Source organism: Tyto alba, unplaced genomic scaffold (assembly GCF_018691265.1).
Source record: "Tyto alba isolate M040663 unplaced genomic scaffold, T.alba_DEE_v4.0 Super-Scaffold_45, whole genome shotgun sequence".
Taxonomy (NCBI): Eukaryota; Metazoa; Chordata; class Aves; order Strigiformes; family Tytonidae; genus Tyto; species Tyto alba.
The window spans coordinates 29245090-29265531 of record NW_024881321.1 but is presented as its reverse complement, the minus strand read 5'-3'; the positions used below and the strand labels follow the sequence as shown (position 1 = coordinate 29265531).

The following is a 20442-nucleotide window of genomic DNA, read 5'->3' as shown; positions in this document are numbered from 1 at the left end:
AAGCTAAGAACAAGACAAGCATATATGGTATGTTCCCTGTGCTCCCTCCCAACCTCCCAACTGTTTTCAGTTCAAGCGACTTCCTGAACTGCATGTCATTTCTGTGTGTTTAATAACCCCCAGCAGATTTCTCTTCCAAGTACTTGTCCAGACTGTGGCATAATGTGCATACAAGAGCAACCTTAATCCTACTATTTCTGGTTTTCTGAGTGCTGGATTTTGCAACTCAATCCTCTTTCAATGTAGGCTTTAAAAAAAGATATTTTTTTTTTTGTCCACATGCACCTCTAATGGATTTGGATGCCATTCCCCAGATCCAGGAATTGGTGTCTTTTCTCTTACTTACCTCTTGAATCCCTGAAGTCTATGTGGCTTGGTGGGTAGTGTTTGCAAAGCCTCTCCATTATCTGCTTGTAGTGCATAAGCCTGTGTAAAGGTCTGAGAAGGAAGGTATTGAGAGGCAAGTAGCAGACTTTCTGTAGCTCAAAATCCCTGCAAAAGGTCTCCAGCTTGCGAAAGTTCTTGATCCCGTTCTCCAACTCAATTAAAATCTCATTGTGCTTCCACAGGTGAATTGTCAGTTGCTTATAGGCACAAAGAAAGAAAGAGCATGTGGTAGAGCCGTTAGCAATCACTGAGAGACATGACTCAGCCCAAACCTATTCCAGTAAAAAAATCCAAACAAAATCACTGTCCAACAAAATGGCTCTTATATTCACTTGAAGAGGAGAAACGGCATCACTCGTTTGAAGTGCACATTCCCACCCCCTCCGCATTCCCTGTAAAGCAAAGGTACAGGAGTAAACAAAACTAAGTCTGATATCAGTGAGAAATCCAAAGGCAATGAGATGAGCACGGCTCAAGCAAGGAGGTGCAACAGGGAGAGAGCTGGACAATGCAAATGCAGATCTACGAAACAAAATGGGATTTTCTAGGGTGAAGGGATTTAGTTGCCTCAGTTCCCTTAGGTGCTTTGGGGGAACTGAGATGCAGGCAAATGGACTTCTAGCTTCTGCTCCCCTGTTACTAACGAGAAGTTGTATTTCCTGGGAATCCAAGCAGATGCAAAAACAGAGGAGTTGTCCGACAGAAATGTGTATGTTAGAGGTGTTCACCCTTGGATTATGCCCTCTTCTCCTTAGTGCAGTCTCTAAGGCGATCCCACTAGCAATAGGGGAGTTAGACACCAGCAAGTGAGTGAGGTTTGCGTAAAATACATAACTTCATTTAGGTCTCAGTATCACAGACATCCACGAGTCCCATTTAAAACAATTCAGCAGTATTTTTTGGAACCATTAACACAGGGGCTTCATTTGTGTTTTGCAAAAGGTAAACTGCTTCTTCAGGATGCACAGAGCTTCTCTGAGCAGCCGAATAAAGTCTCCCAGTACCTGGTAGAATATTAACCAATAACAAAAAGAAACTGAACGTGTGTGTTGAATGGATTTGAGAAGACAGTTTGGCTTAATCTAAAGCTAGTGCTTTTTGACACATTTCCAATCAACTCCCTCTCTCCTGTGATTTGTGACATCTTTACCAGAACCACCTTCCCTACAGCCAAGTTGCTTCCTACATGCTCTGCATATTCATTTTACAAGCCTGCAACTTAGGCAGAGACACAGCAGACCCTCTGGACTACTGCAGAGGCTGCCCATTAATTACTTGCTCTTAACTTCTTTCCTATGTTAATTAACCAAGAAGTGTCAGTTTTCAGGTCTCTTAACAGGTCTCATGATAAATATGTACAGTTTTAACTAACTTCATTGTTTCCTGTACAGTTCTTTAAGTCGAACTGGGTTTTGCTTCTTTCCTCCACCTATCTGTGCTTATCAGCGGTGGTGGATCTCAAAGCAAATGAAGAAAATGCTCTAATGGGAAAGGGATAATGGCAAAGGTGAAGGCACGTCGACAGGTCTGAGGTACAGCGAGGACTGTACGCTGTCTTTAGACTAGTGCTACTAGTGCTTTAGACCTGCAGAGGGTGAAGGACAACCAATTTAATGCTGCAAGGTACCAAGAGCAGAAGCCGAGTCTGTCAGAAGTTCTCCGGGATTCCAAAAACTGTTTGCAAAAAGGTGCATACTTCTTGAGAGCGGGGATGGAAGTAGAAAAGCCCCCTCTGTGTTTCTTCCAATGTACCCGAACTGTGTCTTGAGGGGAAAAAGCAGTTCCTGCTAAGTACACTGCAGAAAGGGTAAGGCTGCTGTATTCATGACAGTTGTCTATGTTGGGCACTGTAAATTAAGTTTTTGACATTCCCTTTTTCTGATTTGCTGTATAATCACTTGCACGTCACTTCTCTGCATCTCTCTGTCCATCTGAAACATAAGCCTAGTACGAACTAACGTCTCGGGAGAACTGTAAAGATATAACTGCCCTTTCCTCCAACCAAGGACTCAAACCCGCTCCAGTTACTAGCTACAGAATGCCAAACTGGCAACCACCAAGGAAAGATTTATCGGATAGATTCGAAAGCACTGTGAGATCCACACGCTGAAGGTGCAGTGCCGTGTTCTGCCACGCACGGACTCAGATGCGCAGCTACATTATAGGTAGGTGAGCTGTGTGTTATCCATCCGCACTGTAAAAAAGTCTGCAGGGTCTTCACAGGCTCCCGTGCCTGCCTTCCACGCTGTTTGTTCAGTAACACAGAGCATCAAAAACACTCCTCCAGCCAGAGTAAGAACAGATGCAAAACCTGCTGAACGTTACATCTAGATTTACAGGTCATACAACGATTTTTGCTTTTAGCTTTAAAGGGATCAAAGGCAATTACTTGCATTTATTCAAAACCTTTCATCTAACTTGGTACCCTAGTGCACAAATGTAAATTTCCCAAATCAAATCAATGTCCATGTTATGGTCAATAGCCCTCCAATATCTTAACACTTATATTTGCACGCACAAATAGGCACATTCGGTGCTTGAACAGTCTCTTCAGCCATACAAATTCTGATGTTTTGCTTCCTTATTTGAAAGAAAAAAGAAATAGAAATGAAATGTTCCTGAACTTTTGTGTTCATTGTTCCTATACCTGAGGAGCGGACTGAGGGAAGGGGCTGGACAATTTAAAATCAACTTGCAATTCTGAAATCTCAGGGCTCACCGAATGCTTGCTACTACATCAAAGGAAACTTTTACAGCATAAGCCTTGATTACAATTGGCAAAGACCAGCACAAGAGGCAACATCATATGAAAATGAAAAGCACAATAATTCTAATCCGTGTCAAAGCTTAATAGTTATAGGATCATTCTTACCTTCATACTCTGAATGTTCTTTAGCATGACATCTCCGATTCTTTGGCAATCTCCTTTAATGTGAGCATTAGAGCGGCCTTCCCTGTCAGCAACAGAAATATCACACACTTCAGTCATGCAATAAAATCGCATAATCACTTGTAGGCACAGAAAGGAACTCAATAGCTCATTTCTTTTAAATCCCTGACCCCCATGCTCCTTCGCTCGGAAGCATGCGAGGAATCTTCCTGACAGACATGTAATTCCCAGGTACGGTACACCCTTCACCCAGCTTGGCTTGCATTCCTAACAACAGAGAGGGCAGGCACTTAACAGAAGGATTAGACCTCTAAAGAAAATTGCTAGCGTTTTTAAACACATCAGAGAAAGCTGGAAATGGCTTGAGAGAAAGGGAGACATCAAAATCCCATCACAATACATGGGCTCAGAGCAGAAAGAGAATTCTGCTCAGAAACAGGGACTGCACGCCAGCACAGGACCCGCAGGTGCTCCTGCTCTGAAAAGCTTCCTGCTTCTGCAAGGGACAGCGGGACAAAAAACCCCAATCCATCCAGCACTGGGGTTTGACTCATAAGTGTTACATACTGGCAGGATTTTTCTTTCAGTGTGTCACTTTTGGTATTAAAAATGCACAGTGCTCCCTCCCACCCAGCCAGCTGCACTTGGGTGGGTGCTCCATTTGGAAGAAAACCAGCTCCTGATGAAAGAGATATTCCTGCTAGCTTCTAAACCCATGTGCGAGACAGGAAGGGATACCACACTGACGGAATCCAAACATATCTTTTAGAAAACTCAGGAGGAAAAATCATGACTGTAAGAACCTAACTGTTACAGATCTGTTCCAACCAAGTTAGGTTTTCAAAAGAAAATCACTAAGGGGGAGTGTGGGGAAAACCAACGTCCCTCTCCCCTTTCCAACTTCTAATACCCCATCCAACTTTCCCGCAGTGTGACTTTTTATGTGCTGTCCTCAATTTTAAAAATAACGTTCAACTCTCACATCTGAGTATTGGGAGACAGATCCAGTCCTGGTGTGAACAACTGCAATTCAGCCAAAGAAATGCACTACCTTGGAAGAGGACACAAATATAAGCAAGCTCTAAATGAACCCGATGATAACAGGACCTCTGTTTTGGGTCACTGCTAAACGGATATACTGTTTTTCACCCACTTGCAGTAGTTCACACTTTCAAAAAGATTCTGTGTGTGGTGAAGGAATAAGTGGGCAACCAGGTGGTAAATGTCCCCATTCTTTAGCACTGACAATTCAACCAGAGAGGTCCCACACTCATCAAATCATAGAGGATGCAGCTGTTGTTAGGAATATACTTTCACTGGTAAGACACATAGAAGTTTTTTATTTAAAAGAATCCATATTATTACATGAATAGATGCATATTCAGACGTATATTTTGTTTAGTAAAGTTAAACACGGTTATGTTCACGCTCTGCGTGCTTTTCTAACCGGAAAACGTGGAGAGCACAGCTTATGAATACTATACAGGAACATCTCCTATTTTATCCTGGAACAGACATAGCAACTCAGCTGATAAACAAGGGATTGATCTATGTTCATTTGAACAATACCCAGTTGCACAGGCTGTCTTTAATTATTTCCTATGGTGTTATGTCTCCCAGGCACTCACATGGCTATTTAAGCAAGAAAAACACAGCTCTTGACAAAACTTTTTATGTTTTTTTCTGAATCCAAAGGTTACACTGGGGTAGGAAGTTGGGTTGTGTCAATGGTAACTTCAATTAGCATTGACAGTTTTGCCGAAGCACTGCATTATATAAGCACTGCTATAGTCCAAATATGCCCAAGAAATGGTCTATCCTGCAAAGAACAACAGAGGTATGTACGGGTGTTACAAGACTAAAGTTTCCACATTACTCGAGGATGAAAGTCCATTTTCTCCCTCCAGGAAGCCTCTGTCTGTCAAGTCATCGCCCCTCTATGCTGTTCCGTGCCTTTCCCTTCCCCCACGCCCTGCCCATCCACCAGCTCTCCCCACTGAGATTTCCTCTGAGAGGTCGTAAATAAAATTTTCCAGCCGCTAAAGCTCTGCTCAAAGTGGCACATATCAAAGTGCCCCCGACTGAAACCCACAACCACTTGAAGTCCGAGGCAGCAGCGCGGCGCTGGCAGGAGGCGAGGGGAGGGCGCCCTGCGCCCGAGCAGCCAGCATGCAGCATCCCATCCCAAGTGGCTCGCGCTGGGCTGCTGCACACAGCCCCAGAAATGTCAAAGCCAGATGAACTTGTGCGGCTGCCAGTAACGACATGGCATTCAGTAATTATCTCTAGAAGAATTCTTGCTTTATGTGCTATTCTCTAGCTCCCTGGCACTGCCTGGATCCTTTTTTATGTCTCTACATTCGATTTAATCTAATGGACTTCAGCCATTTGGTACCTTTCTGATTTACTGCCAAGATAAATATTAAGTACATCATTACAGACTACTATTTCTAAATAGAAATTGCTTTTCTGATTTCAAGGCTACAATACAGGTTGGCCAGAATACTTGTTGCAAATTTCTCATCTACTAGCTAGCTGCTCAAAGGCTGAGCCCAGACCTACCGAAGTCACAGGGAGACCTTCCACTGACTTTGTGAACTTCAGATAATATTTACTGCAGTTGTTCATTGAACAGTCAGGTCCTTATTTCCTAAAAGCTGATCTCCTGGCCCCTCTTCAGCACAGCCAGCACTGACTGCTTGCACAGCATCTCATCACATCAGTTACACGCAAAGCAGCAGGGACATTCCCCTTTCATTGGCTTTGGCCACAGACTGGTCTGAGGTTTTTTTCTGAGTTTTTTTTTTTTTTTTTTAAAGCAGTTCAAGAGCTTTCTAATCTTACTGTGCATCTTGGCAGAGTGACAAAGAGCGAGAGAAGGGGGTTCCCTAAAAGCGACATCCTCTCTCTGGCTGCTGGCTGAACAGTGAAGAGCTGAATCGTACCAGAGCCCTCAGCCCAGGCCAGAGATAATGTGCGCTGCAGGCAGATGCATACTGCTGAAAGAAATAAAACCCTAAGAAAATCCAGCAATGGGACAGCCAGGTATTGCTCCTTGTTCTAGCCATTCTCCTTTGCTTTGGTTACTTACTTCCATGCACATACTGTCTCTTGCAACAGAGATGATTTTCCCACTGGGGATGGTGTGTATGTGTGTAGGCTGTGGAGCAGAGGGGCAGAGAAAGCTGAAGTCAGGCAGGGGGGAACATGATGGCTTCACATCTGCCTCCTAAACCCCATCCCTCCACCCCAGCTCTCTGCCAGGATTCCACAGTAACCCCTACACTACACTTCCCTCTTCCCCAGCTCCTCAACATGCAAATCCCAAGTAAACAAGCAGAAAAGAAACCCCAAGAAAAGAGCGTCCAAATACACAAAATATTAAAATAAAACCCAAACGCCCGACCCATCAGATGGTGTCTTACTGCTTCAACAGCCCAAAGCACAGCAGCAGAGGAGAGAGCTCTCCCTGTGGCGTATGTTTTGAATAACAACACTCAGCTTGCTGGGGGGGGAAGAAGCTGCTCATTTGTTGTGCATCGATGGCTAAATTGTTCTTCTTACTCCTTGTTTTCACGGGTCACTGTTTGAACATGGCATCTATCTGCCAGTGACAAGGGACAGAGCTCACAGATTAGGTTTTTACAAATTTTCATCAGGAGCTGATTTATGACCCCCGGCTCCATAGAAGACTCAGGAGCTGCTTTCCCCACGCATAATGTGCCCTGACTCCACTGACATTGTGTGGGGATGTCTAAAGCTGCTGAAAATCACGCTGAATAGTGGAGATACTATTCTATAGTAAGCTCATTTCCCATTTTTCTCCAAATGGTCCATTCCTTTTTCCAGCATTGCAAGTGTACAATTGCAAGCAAAGAGACCAACTTTTATACCTGATAAATTCAGACACTACCTTATACATTACTTAAAATGGCCACCAGCTTGACTTAGAGGGATTACTCAAGCAGTTATGTTGGATTTTTGAATTACATAAACTTCTCAGTGAAGCTCACTGAAAAATGAATAGCAAGAAATCTCGTCAGCCTGTACTATTACCTCAGTCATCCAGGAATGGTAGTTGAAGGAACAAAAATTTGATGGGGATGGTGGGAAGGCAAAGAAGGAAAGATACCTCAACAGGGATTTTTTTTTTTTTTCCTCAGGTAAACATAAAAAACTTTGATTGCAGCCAAAAAATTATCAATTGCTGCAAATTGTATTTGCATGACCTTCTATTACATGCTCAGGAATAGCATGTCCCTCCTGGATACTGTAGCTTGTCTCTGAGTCCTCAGATACTTTTTAAGAGTATTATTAACTAAAGTTCTAATATTAAGAAATATTTTAAACATTCCCCATTACAATTGCCTTTCAAATAAGAGGAACGTTTTGTAACTGGAAAAGTAGAGCTGATAAAAGCAAAACACCCTCTTCCTTGCTCACACTCTGCTATTACACAGTGCCTCTTTATCACCCTGCCCATTCCAGCCGATGCTGCAGCTGTCCTTTCAGCAGAAAGGGGTGCGTGAGACGCTGCTCAGAGCTGCTGAAGCCACCAGAGCTTCCTAGAGCCCCACCAAGCCTTCCCGGAGCGTGCACACATTTTAAAGACTTTGGGCTGGCTATCTCTGTTGTGGGAGAAACCCAAATTACAGCAGGCATGCATCAGCAATGCTTTTAAATGGGTAAGAGATTGAAGCAAGCAACACCATCGCATGGAAATACACTACAACATTTCATACCTTGCTGTGGCACCTCCTCAGAGGCATTCCTGGGCACATCCCGCCGGGAGAGCCGCAAAGATGAACATAACCTGGTTCTGGGTGTGACTATGGGATCCTGGACAAGCTATTTCTCTTCCACCATTTCGGATTCATTTGGGCGTAGCGTGGCTCTGACCCCCAGAAGTACCCAAAAGTGAGGTCAGCAATGCAAACTGTCCTCTCAAAAGCGCGTGCAATGCACTGACACCAAGCCCCTCTTAATGTCTCAGGAATCCACACTGCGTGACTCTGAGGTTTATATTACAATACATACTTAATTTCTGCACATAGGACAAAGACACTTTCGAAAATGTCCTCTTCATCCTTCCTCACTAGGCACACAGAACCAGCTGAGGAGTCAGCACTCATGTATTTGAGAAGGCAGATAAGGATTGTTGCCTTGTTTATATAAACTGTTTATTAAGCTGTTCTTCCTGACCACAAATACTGCTTCCCAAACAAAAAATGGTTAATAAATCAACATTTAGCTCATCTTCCTACACCTCCCCGAGTGCTTTTTATTACAGGTTTTCAAACTGGCTTTCATGAATTCTGACTGAGTCTTCTCCTCTCATATGCTAAGATCTAAGAGCTTTTTTTTTTTTTTTTTGCAAATTACCAGCCTCACATTTCTCAGCCACATCTGGTAGTACTGAGCAGCAGCTTTCCCCAGAGGTGCCTGTGAACTGGGAGTCAAATTACTGCCTTCCCTGAGAGAAGACAAGTCTGCCTGCATTTCTGGAAAGTATGTAATGCTTTTTCTTCCTAGCACATGGATAAGGACCAAAATGTGGATTCACATTATCCGATAGGGCTTCCTAGGGCAGAAATGGCTATCCTGGCTTGCCCTAGCACTGCTCTTTGCAGTGCTTAGCAGTTGACCAAGGTGGGAAATTTATGGTTCTTCCTTTGCCACCTTCTGTCAGAATTTACAGAAACCAGTTTGGAAACTTGTAATACAAACATTTAGAGGGGTGTGGGAAGCTGAGCTCATTTTTTTTTGGCTGGAAAATGGTGCTTGTGGCCCAAATGAATAGCATATTAAAACAGCTTAGACAAATGAAGGAGCAAAACCTGAGTTCTCAGATTCAGCTGGCCAGATGCTAACGGAGCATGTCACACTCTGCCTGCACTGCCCACACCTCTTTCTCCTCTCAGGCCCTGGGAAGTAGGAGCCAGCTTTGTCACTGAGATACACCTCCCACATTTCCTCCCACCAAAAGGGTTGGGAACTCCTGGCCTTGCACCCAAAGCCTTGCTCGGGGGCAACCTGGACGAGTTCTGGTAGCCAGGATCAGGACCTGGATGCCCAGGTGCTGGAACGCAGCTCTCCTGGCACTTGCTAACAGGACAGCCTGACTTGCCCTGTTGCTTCTCCCACCTCAGACACATCCCTGATGTTTTTCCTTCCTCTTCCCTTGCTCCGCAAGAGGGTGGAGCCCCGTGCCTGCCTGCTGCCTGCTTCCATCCACCAAAGGTCATCCTTCCTCTCCTCAAACTAGTGGGGTATTTTCTCTTGCTCCCAGGAACACGGTCAGTCTCGCGAACAGAGGGCTCAGCACAGTCGGGCAACCAAAGGCATTCAGGGGCTGCTTCACTGGCCCTGCAACAGCACAGGCAGGGCAGAAAACATCGCCCGGAGTGTGGTATGACTGATCTTAGGATGCTGTGCAATAAAACCACCAGGAATCTGCTCAGTTTCATGGCTAGAAGGAAACTCTGGCTGTAAAAATTCAACAACTTCCTATACTCTGAAGTTGGCTATTGGTGTCAGCATCGATTCATGTCTTGTTAAAAACCTTATCACTATTCACTAGGCACTGAAACGTGCTGCTCTTAGGAAATGCAGTACTAAAGAGAAAAATGGGTGAATGGTATAAAGACACAAATCAGATCTGCCAGAATCTATAACTGGGTCAAAAGGATACCAGCTGTTAAGATGTTCAGTAGCAAACAGCCTGCCTCTGACAGCAGATTCAAACAGTTCAGAAGCCTTCAAGGAAGCCAGAAATGCTTTTAATAATGTGCAAAACCTGAGCTTCTTTGAGTCAAATACTAACAGTCTATAGACGTTTTAACAAATTAAAAGCACAGAGCCATCTAGCAATCGTTACGTGTGATCCTCCCCTGGACTTGCTCTCCTCAGCTCTTTTGCAGAGGATCAGCATGATCCAACTGCTGAGAGACCAGGGAACAGCCTCCTGTAAGAGCTTCCAACACACAGCACAAAGGTTTGAAACAAACTTGAGACAAACACACTGCTGTCTAGGCAGAGCAAGCAGGCTGAACTGCACTTTTAAGTTGCTAAAACCCAGCATCCTACTTGCTAGGCAAACACAGCTGACTGGTTGCAGGAGTCTCTTCCTCTCAGACAACACAGCTGGGTAGCTAGGGGCTTCCAGTAGCTTGAAGAAATCCACAACTCTTTCATTCAAAGGCCCTTTTTTCATAAGACACACCAGCTTCTGATGAATGCAAAGCATGCTCATGTCTCACGACAAGCATCCCACCTTCCCCCTGCTCTCCACCTGCCTAGAAATTTAAAAGAGCTGATGTAAAAGTGTCAGATTTAAATGAGTTGGCTGGAATCCTGCCCACACCTGCCTGCAGCGGTGCCACGGGCTCCGTCAGGCCCCTGAGGAGCTACGCAGTGATGCAGAGCCTGGGCAGCCCCTGCAACTGCCGTGGCAAGCACAGCTGAAGCCCACTGGCTTAAAACCACCCAGGGCCAAAGACAGATGTACAATCCTGGCAGTACGGACATCGAGCTAAATGACCTTGACCACACTGCTGAAGAAATTCTCTCCCACGTTGCTGCCAGTTTCTTCTTCTGCATGCTGAGGGGCTGTTTATTTTTGTCACTCAGCATTTAATTAAACGTTAATCTCTATAGGATAGAGTTTATTGCTTACAGCTTATCTCGGCATCTGTGGCATTATACAAAAACACCAACACGTCCAAAACAATACCTGCCAGCAGATCTGCCTGCCTTCCTAAGGCATGTGTTCAAATCTTCCAGAGCTTTAAAAACAAACACCATCTACAACAGTAGTATTACATTAGGTAAATCCATGCTGTTGGTTGCAAACTGGATGCAGACCAGGGACAGGAACGTGATTGCTTTTCTGTCAAGTGAATCAGAGCAGCCAACAGAGAATTCCCAGATGCTTTACACTAACTGTCGAGGGACAGGCAATAGCTGAGCTGACAAAGTCAGAACGAGGTGCCAGCTGGGACAAAGTTACCTCAGCAGAGTATTTTTGAACAAATTTGGATTGCAAAGTAACTTCATAGCAGATCAGCACTTTATATCCTAGGGTAACTGCAGTTTAAATATGGTATTAGGAGCCTTAAACTGAGGTTTACTGCTCTGTGAAACCATAGCCTTAGGACACAAGGAAAAGCTGGAAAACAAAAGGCTTACTCAGCTCTAAAAGAAGCTAACTGAAAAGGAGAAACAAAATAAAACCATGGAAAGTCTAAAATCATAAATATTCTTTGTTTCTTTTAACGTAACTCCCCCCACTTACTACAATGTGACCTTTCCACAGGAGGCTGTTATTGCAGGATTATCCAATCTTTTAAAAACAACACACCTGATCAGGAGGTTGGCATCCACCTGTAACGCCACCAGCAACCAGAAGGGTACAGGGGGAATCTCTGTTTCAGCATGTGCCCCAGCAATCAGCACCCAACAAACTCACTAGATTAGACTGGTCTGATAGAGAGTAGAAAGTGGTCCTTCACTAACTGCATAAATATTCCTTTTCTCATCGTGCACCCTTAACCCCAACTACTGTTAATCCTACACCATAGTTGGAGAAGCAATCTCTATTCTATAACATTTGGAAGAGCTTTCTTGGAGTACCTGCAATAAATGTTCCTTACTGGAAAGCAATTCACACCAGTAAGAATCCTGACTGGATTAAAACAGTAGCAGTCCAATGACAAAAGGGAAATACAGGCAGATTTGCTGTGCAGCACATGCTTTAGGAGTAATCTTAGCATCAACCCCAGAGTTCTGGGTGAGGATATCAGCTCGAAGAGGCAGTATCACACTGCCCTCTTCCCAGAAAATATCTGCTAACTCTGCAACTGTGCAGGGTGGGTTTGAATAGCACTAGCCTGCAACGTGTTGTGCTCTCATTAAGTGACCTTGCTCATCACATCACAAGAGCTAAACTCACATACTCTAAGACTGTGTTTTGCTTCTCTTTTGATTTAATTAAAAAAGCATTAAACTGATTAGCAGTCATCAGGTCTGCCTGCTCTGCTTTCATGTGATTTTTCCATTGTCACTTTTCTAATGGAGGAGGAAAAGCTGGGCTCCCAGCACCAAAGATAAACTATCAAAAAATGTCTACACAGAGAAAGACAATCTAGTCCAGACAGGTCTAATCAGGGCAAGGAGAAAGCTGCTGCGTGCTGCCTCTGCTCAGATATCAGTGGTCAAATGAACTGAGTTAAAGAGTCCTGACAGGGAAGAATTACTCACCTCGTAGCTATTTCACAAAAATGCCATGTTTTACTGTCACTATTATGCTAAGGACAGGTAATTTTTAAGGCCAGTGTCCTCTTCCAATACTCTGTCAATTCGTAGAGTGCACTGTAGACCCCAAGAGCGTCAAAGCTGTGGTGCTGCAGAATAGGAAGGCTGTCTCTGAAATCTCCCACCCTCCCCCCCAGCCTACATCTATTTGATGGAAACAGGACTAGGTCCTTTACCACTCCCTCTTTATCACTGATAAGACTTGCTTGCAACATGTTCTTCAGAAGAGCTGCCATATAGAAACACTGACGTTGGGCAAGAGAAAGCTTCACCCAGAATTCTGATCTCATTTGCATATGTTTATACCTGACTGAGATATTTGAACAACAGTCTGTCAAGCAAACATGAACAAAGTATGATCCAATATACCCAGCCTGTTAAAACCCAACATCTGTGACTTTCACAAATTAATCACTACAGTAAATCACAAAGAGTTAGCAAAAAGGGAATGCAAAAATGCTAAACTGTATGAAACACCACAGCTAAATAACAACAATCTTACCACAGAGCAAGCCTTTGCTCAATTTCCTTGAGAAAACCACTGTGAAATCTGTGCAAAGGTTCAAAGTTGGAGAAAATGAGATTTTTCAGTGTTTCAGGCATGCAATCCTCTTTACTCACTGCACTCTGAAACCACTACAAAGAAAAAAGAAACAAAATTATTGGGGGCGGGGAACGCAGCAGGTATGATCATTTACTGTCTTTATACACCTAACCCAAATACATCAAACCCAGTAAGGACCTCATTTCGCTCGCACTAGGAATATAACCCAAGCTACTGCTGACGCTCCTCTGTGCTGAGCCCGTGCTCCTATCAGCAGGCAGGCCCCACACAGTTAAAAAGAAACTCCCTTCCCCTCTAAGGTCACTGATCAAATCTTGAAGATTTGTTTCAAGCCCAAACTGGTTGCTCAATACAAACTGAATTTTCAAATGCTGTAGATGTAAGAGTATTGCAATACTTGCAACACTTGCAAACATTCCAGTAAAAACAAAAAATATGCTCCGCATTTTCTTTTGCCGAGTTCTGTCTGAAATCCCTTTGATAGGAGTCGATACAGTAAGCACTCGAGCCCACGTTGCTCTGTGCAGATAGAGAACATCATGCACTTTGCAAACTGAACAAGTAGAAGGATGGTACTTTGCGCTTGCAAAACAAGACACGAGTAATACAAAGTAGGAGGGTCAGTGCCAAACACTGTTAAGACTGCAACAGGCTCCTGCTCAGTTTTGCTCCGTATTCTCTTTATTTCACCCTAATAGACCTAAGGGTGATGTAAAGCCTTAGGACATGGGGGCTTGTCAAGGTGGAACAGACTATTACTCGCTGCCCTGAGGGGTTCCAGCTATCTATGGCTGACTTCCAGCAGTGCCTAGAAGGCTGCTGGGACCACAGAAGGCTGTTACAACAGTCTTGATTGACACTGCATCAGCTGGGGCTGACCCAGACCTGGGATAAAGACAGATCTCTCCCAAGCCTCCTTCTCCCCGTCTTCATCTCTGCACTGGGCAGAGCTAAGGTTGAAGAACTGCTCACCTACCAAGACTCAAAATCCATGCACAACACTTCTTCCTTCTACCCTTTCCAATGATGCTGGCTACTTGTTCGCTCTCAGTGGCCTCCTGGGCCAGTCATCCGTGGAGCACAGCTGATGGGCCTGATGATGAGCTTAGAGCCAGCTGTATGCCTCTTGGTGGCACAGCGGATTCAAATCTGCCTACCACAAGAATAAAGGCCAGGGTGGGAAATGGGATTTAGCTCTGAGGAGCTTGAACTTTCTGTTGCTGCGGCCACGGGGTGAAACAGAAGATGAAAACAGCGTATCTGCTGTTGAGACTGCAGAACTGGCCTCTCCCCTCGCTGGGCCGGCTCCCCAGAAAGCCAGTGTAAGTAGGCAGTGGAACTGCATCTGCCATGTGGGCTCCTGGAACAGATGAGAAGCTGGGGAGAAGGTGTCTCTCCCTGGTTCCCAGCTGGTACAAACAGACTCTTCCCTGCAGCACGTCCTCCTCACCACAACACTCAGTGCAGGAGGTGGCAATGCACCTCACAGATTTTCACACACTGGGCTATTAAAGAGCTGGGAGGTCTGGAGCTGGCAGCCCTCCTGAAATACCACGAGGGGTTTTGGATCCAGTGCCCTTTTACAGACAACTGTTATTTAAGGCCAAATGTTGCGCACACTACTCTTCGAAGTTAAACAAGACTGTTGGTGTGTGTGCAAAGACAACACGTATTTGCCTTGGTGATTTTTACAATCACAATCTGATCAGGTGCTACAGATTAATGACTTGTCTAACAGACAGTTTCACTTACTGAAAAATCATAATAATTTGAATAGGTACTCCACAATATTTCATGTTAAATGGAGGGCATATAATCCAGGAGAAAACATTTATATGGCCCCCTAGGGACCTACTTCAGTTTTAGAAGTCATTGAAAACCCAGACATTTTTAGTAATTACAACCACGAAGTATGAGAGCAAGAAAAAATAACTGAACTGTGTCCAAAGTTCCTTAACCTGATACAGTTTTCACAGTGCATGCTACTAACGACAGTGCAAATCTCTACTTTCTGTTCATGTTATTTCCTCCCTAGAGCTCCCAGAGTATACCTACAGTGCAGAATATAAAAGTAGCATGGAACAGCTAAGATGCTAAATGGAGCAGATGAAATACTTCTGCTGACTAAAGCTTCACATGTCTCACGACTAATGCTCAAGTAAACATACCGATGTGATGACTTCAAGATCCTTCAGGTATGTTCGTTCTGTGGTTGCTACTTCTTTAGCAATGAAGTAAGCTTTCTCAGTTGGGAATCTCTGCAAATTGCAAACACATTAGGTTTTCATCTACTTTTATGGAGTTGCTTTCTGTAGGAAAAAACTGCAGACAACAATCACTAAGACAGTTGCAAACTAGCGACCCTTGCTTGTGGTTACTGTGACTCATGCTTGAATGTTCCTGAGCTCTGAAAACAATCCTTTCTTGCAAACACGAGAGAACAAGCACTTTCTATGGGTTCTTGAGAGACTTTTTTTCTGCCAAGGTGATTTCTACAGCTTTGGGGTGCTGATGTTCCTTTCAGCTTATGTGTCACATCCGGAGCAGGACACAGTCTGAAGTTCACAAAGAAATCCTTTGCAGGCTAGATAACCATTTGAATCAAATTTGACAAATGCCAGATTTGACAAAATGACAAAAATTAGTGCCTGATTATTTTAAGTTCCATCATCAGGGTAAGAATCCGCACTAAAAATACTTTCAGCAAAAAAAAAAAAATCAAATCTGTAAGATTTTCCCAGTGTGGCTGGACAACTTAACAGTGGGAGAGGGAAGGATTTTAGGGTAAGCTACAGATTTCAAATTTCAGAAAAAAACCCACAGATCCTCCTGTGCTATCCAAGGGGCAAAAGTGGTTTTGACGTCTGAATTCTGAGGAGCCAATAGATCCCAACTGATCTTTTTCTGTGTTGCTCAGGAAACGAAAAGGAAGAACAAAAGATCCATACATCTTTTGTTTCTACATTTCCTCCCTGAAAATCAACGATGTAGAAGATGCACTAGAAAAGGATGCATGGGGAGACTGCGTGGGCATTTCCTAGTCAGTATACAACCCCACAGGAACCATCATCAGCTGGTATATGCAGCAGTCACTGGCTGCTGTAACTTGGACTGACACAGAGAATCCTGAGCCTATCAACTGATTCTTGGCTTTTTTTCTTCTCAAATTTCTCTCACATATCCTGCTAACTATGCGCAGTGGGAAAAGAGGTCTTCCTTACACATGCCTCTGCTTTCCAGCAAAGCCATCTGAGTTCCTACCTTCTTCCTCCTGAAATGCTCCAACCTCAGGAGAAAAAGCAGGCGACAGAAGGGTAAGAGCAACCCCCTCTTGCCCTGCAGCAGAGGAGGGACGAGCCAGCAGGCACCCAGAACACACTGGGCTCAGACAGAATCACTTTTATCTCCAAAAAGCAGTTTTGGATGTGATGCTCCCTTATGGCTTTGCTGCAACGATGGGTCTGAGCCAAACACTCCTAGCTGAATGCTGCAGGCTGTGGCTCAAAGAGAGCATTTTCTACTCCCACAACCAAATGCTCCCAGCGGTGCTCCCAGCAGAGGCATACTGGAGAGCTTGCGTTGGACACTCCTGCACAGGCTCAAAGCTGTTCCTTTTCTTTCTGTCATGGTAATTTTCCCTCCAATCATACATTGATGTTGACAGTTTTGTTACAACAAACAGCCAAACTCCATTCCTTTAAAATAAGCTAGATTTATAGAACAACATATCAAAACAAGCTTTTAAGGTTGTAACCAGCAGGACTGGCCCAGATCTATCCCACGTTAACCTCAGGGACACAGAGCTACCTATCTTCTCTCTGCTGCTTAAATAGGAGTGGGGGCCCCTAACTCCTGCACCTCTTTTCAGGAGAATGAATCCAGGGCACTGAGCCCTCGGCTACAGCAGTTCTGGCCTGAACTGCTCCAAGCTGTGAATTTGGCCTCAGGAGCATCGGGATGCTCCTGGACACACCGTGGCTGAGGACAGCAGATACCAAGTTATCTGTGTGGATCTCTGATGAGGAAGCTGCAGGGGAGGTCTAGATATTAGTCATTTTGACAAACAGCGGTAGTCACAACACAACACGGAGAAGAGAGCCAAGGCCAACTGCCTCTGTCTTACCCTTCTTTTGACCTCTTCCTCATCATCAGTCCTGATGCATGATGGGTCATTCAGCAAAGGGCTGACCAAGGGAGATGACTGCTTAGCATCAGGGCTCAAGTTTGGAGATAAAGACATATTTGCCACCGATGGTCCTCCTTGGGAGTTGATGGAAAGCTCTGAAAGGTGAGGGCTGCCAGTCAGAGAACCTGCTAAAATAAAATGGTAAAAGAGAAATCAGTTAGGACAGACCCTCTCTATGAAGTACCAAAAAGAGTTACAACCTTAAGTTGCAGCATGTGAAATTACACTACAAGACACAGCCATCAGGGTCCTCAAACTATTCCAAATGGACTTGAAGCCAGAGAAACTGCATCCACTTGCATTAACCAAGGGACTGGAGCGTTCATTTAGCTGGTGAAACTGGCTGAAATTCGTGTCTCTCTTGGGAAGGGATCAAGATGTACGACTGAACTGCAATATTTACTGCTAAACATCAAATGAATACCAATTTTTTCACCATTGTAATCCACTCTATGAAAGAGAAGAAATACAATGATAGGGGGTCACCCTAGGAGTGCCATTCTTTCTAGCAAAGTAGAACTTCAAAGACTGACATCAGTACTTCACAGGGAGCTACAGGACACAAGTTAGAACATTTATCTAGTGGAAGTCTAGAGAAAAAGAATTGATGACTTTCTACAGCAGTGTTGCTGCTAAGACCAGTCAGATCTAACATGAAGGGAGAAAACTACTAGTTCCCCAGTTTCTACACACAACACAAGTATGTATAGTATACCTTGTAGGTCTTTCCATGCTCCTCTGATTGTTTGGGATGGAAATGCTAGCATTACATTTACATAAGAAAAGCAATACTTTTAATGCACAAAGCATGACAACTTTAGATTATCACAGATATAAAGTCCCATTTAATTTTGGATTAAAAATATTAAAGACTTAGACAATTAATTACACTTCCGTGGATTCATATACACTACATTAAATATTAGTGAAATTAGCATTTTGTCTTCTGGGAGGCAGCCAGGCTACTGACTGCACAAAGGAAAGAGTTTGCCAAAACACACAGCGTTCTCCCAGTTATCCCCTCCTCCAAACCTCTGAAAATCTAAACCTGTTTTAGAAGATGGATCTGTCAAGTGGAAGAACATTTACAGTCTGTACCATTTTGGCATCATATGTTAAAATCCAACCAAAAAAATATGACAAGCTCTTGATTACCACAGCTAATAGGCTGTCTAGGATTAAATGTAAAACACATACATTGCTGTATATAATTAAGGTCAAATACATTTTACTATCATGTGTTTATGTCCTCCCTAGATTATGATAGGTAAGTGTTCCTGTTGCTACAATACAGCTGAGATACTCCAGTAAACAGAGGCACCAATGAATATAATTAGGCCATTAGTAAAACCTATTTATTTTTCGGAAGAACTCAAGATTTATTGCTAGAACATCAATGTTTTCCAATTCCAAACCGGTTCATGTTTATGTCATTCCTTTGAAAAGAGAAGGAAAAACACAATACAGTTATCAGTTTACGTAACCATGACAGTTATGTAGCCTATTATAAATCAAAGTCAAAGCAGTATTTGTCTGAAATAAAGGTCTGTATTATTACAGCTAGCAAGAAAGGATTTACCAACAGTTTCACACTAAATCAATGTTAAGTGAAATTTGAGAAAATGCCACAGCTTGTTACACAAATGTCAATTTTATTGACACTAGCACAAAACTGTATACAGTGTTTTCAAAAGAAATGGAATTCATCATTGAGAAATAGTGAAACAGATTAATAGCAAGGTTGTAAGGTTAAAAGTACTTAACTCTACATTACAAAAGACATAAGAAAAGTGATATCACCTCAAAAGTGGAAACAAAGAAATTCTGGCACTATGCCTGTCATACGACAGCGAATAAATGATTTGCACCTCTGTGAGAAGTTCACAGGCATTATAGTCTAGAAGTTAAATAGCACCTATCTGTGATAGATAGATATGGATATATCGACGTATCTACCTACCTATTTATAATCCTAGATCTAACTTCTGATGTACTGGAATTTTTATCAGTACAACTCAAGTATTTGAAACTATAAAATATCAAATGGACAATGAATTAAAAAGACTTCCTAACCTACACTTGGAAGACACGAGTTAGGAAAAGTATTCTGGAAAGCATCACAAAAAAATGTGCCTGGTGGCTCACAGCATTGAGTACATACCCCATTGATCAAAGACTCGCATGTCAATACATCACTGGCATTTTCAAAGTTATTTTGCAGCAAGCTGAAATGTTGCATCCTCCTTTTTAGTATAAATGTGGAGATAAGCAGTGACCAAATCCAACCACCACCACCTACAAGCTACAGCTCAGCTAGACCCCATCTGCCAGCATGCTGAATAAGTGAAAATTAAATCTATGTATAAGGAAGTGGCTATATTACCGAGGGCCACAAAATGTTGTTCTGTTAGCACATTTTGGGGCCTAATTACAACCAACACAGACATAAAGATCAACACGTCGGATGTTGTTCTGGTAAAGGTGGGAAACAAACTTGTTCTGCTGTGAGAAAGTCAGTGAGTCATGAAGAAATTAAAATGGAATGTCTTCTCTCCCCCGTTGCCAATCAATCAGGACGTGTTATGCTGATGGGTCATGGCAATGATGCAAAGTGACTTTCTCTTTTTCATGGAAGTGAGAGACAAATAACCTACATTAACCAAATGGTCTTTTCTCAGTGTTTCATCTGACCTCCTGCCACAGAAGAGTATATTCATACAGGCTCTACTCATCAACTACATACTGCAGAATATAAGCAGAAGCCAAAGAGAGGAGACCAATCTTATTTACAGGGTACTGAAATTCCTCACATTTTACCCTAAAGGAGTCATTGATTGACAGGCAATTATTAGCATGTCGGTTGCCAGACATCAAGTGGTACTGCACAGCACACTGGACACCTAAAAGGTTTGCAGCTGGTAACATGGAATTGTCTTTGCTCATACTTCAAGTGATTTTTATTTAGATTCAGACTTGGGCCATTTTTCAAATATAATGGAGCCAGCTATATACACACAGACCAAGACATAAGTACAAAAGGATGTCTGTATGAGGATTGCTTAAGCACATACTAAAATTATGTCCTTGGTGGAGTGGGTATGA

General features: G+C 43.4%; 1 protein-coding gene across 4 annotated transcripts in view; it reads right to left on the bottom strand.

The window, feature by feature from the left end:
• FARP1 (FERM, ARH/RhoGEF and pleckstrin domain protein 1) overlaps positions 1 to 20442 on the bottom strand; it is a 216426-nt gene that overhangs the window by 14400 nt on the left and 181584 nt on the right. For 3 of the 4 annotated variants that reach the window (XM_032997135.2, XM_032997138.2, XM_032997137.2), the window contains exons 14-18: positions 17278 to 17468; positions 15323 to 15412; positions 13092 to 13225; positions 3260 to 3341; positions 347 to 584 (exon numbers count right to left, since the gene is read on the bottom strand). In XM_032997135.2, the coding sequence (XP_032853026.1) occupies positions 347 to 584; positions 3260 to 3341; positions 13092 to 13225; positions 15323 to 15412; positions 17278 to 17468 (735 nt within the window). The remainder of the gene's footprint in view (positions 1 to 346; positions 585 to 3259; positions 3342 to 13091; positions 13226 to 15322; positions 15413 to 17277; positions 17469 to 20442) is intronic. The other variant, XM_032997136.2, reaches the window with a different exon arrangement.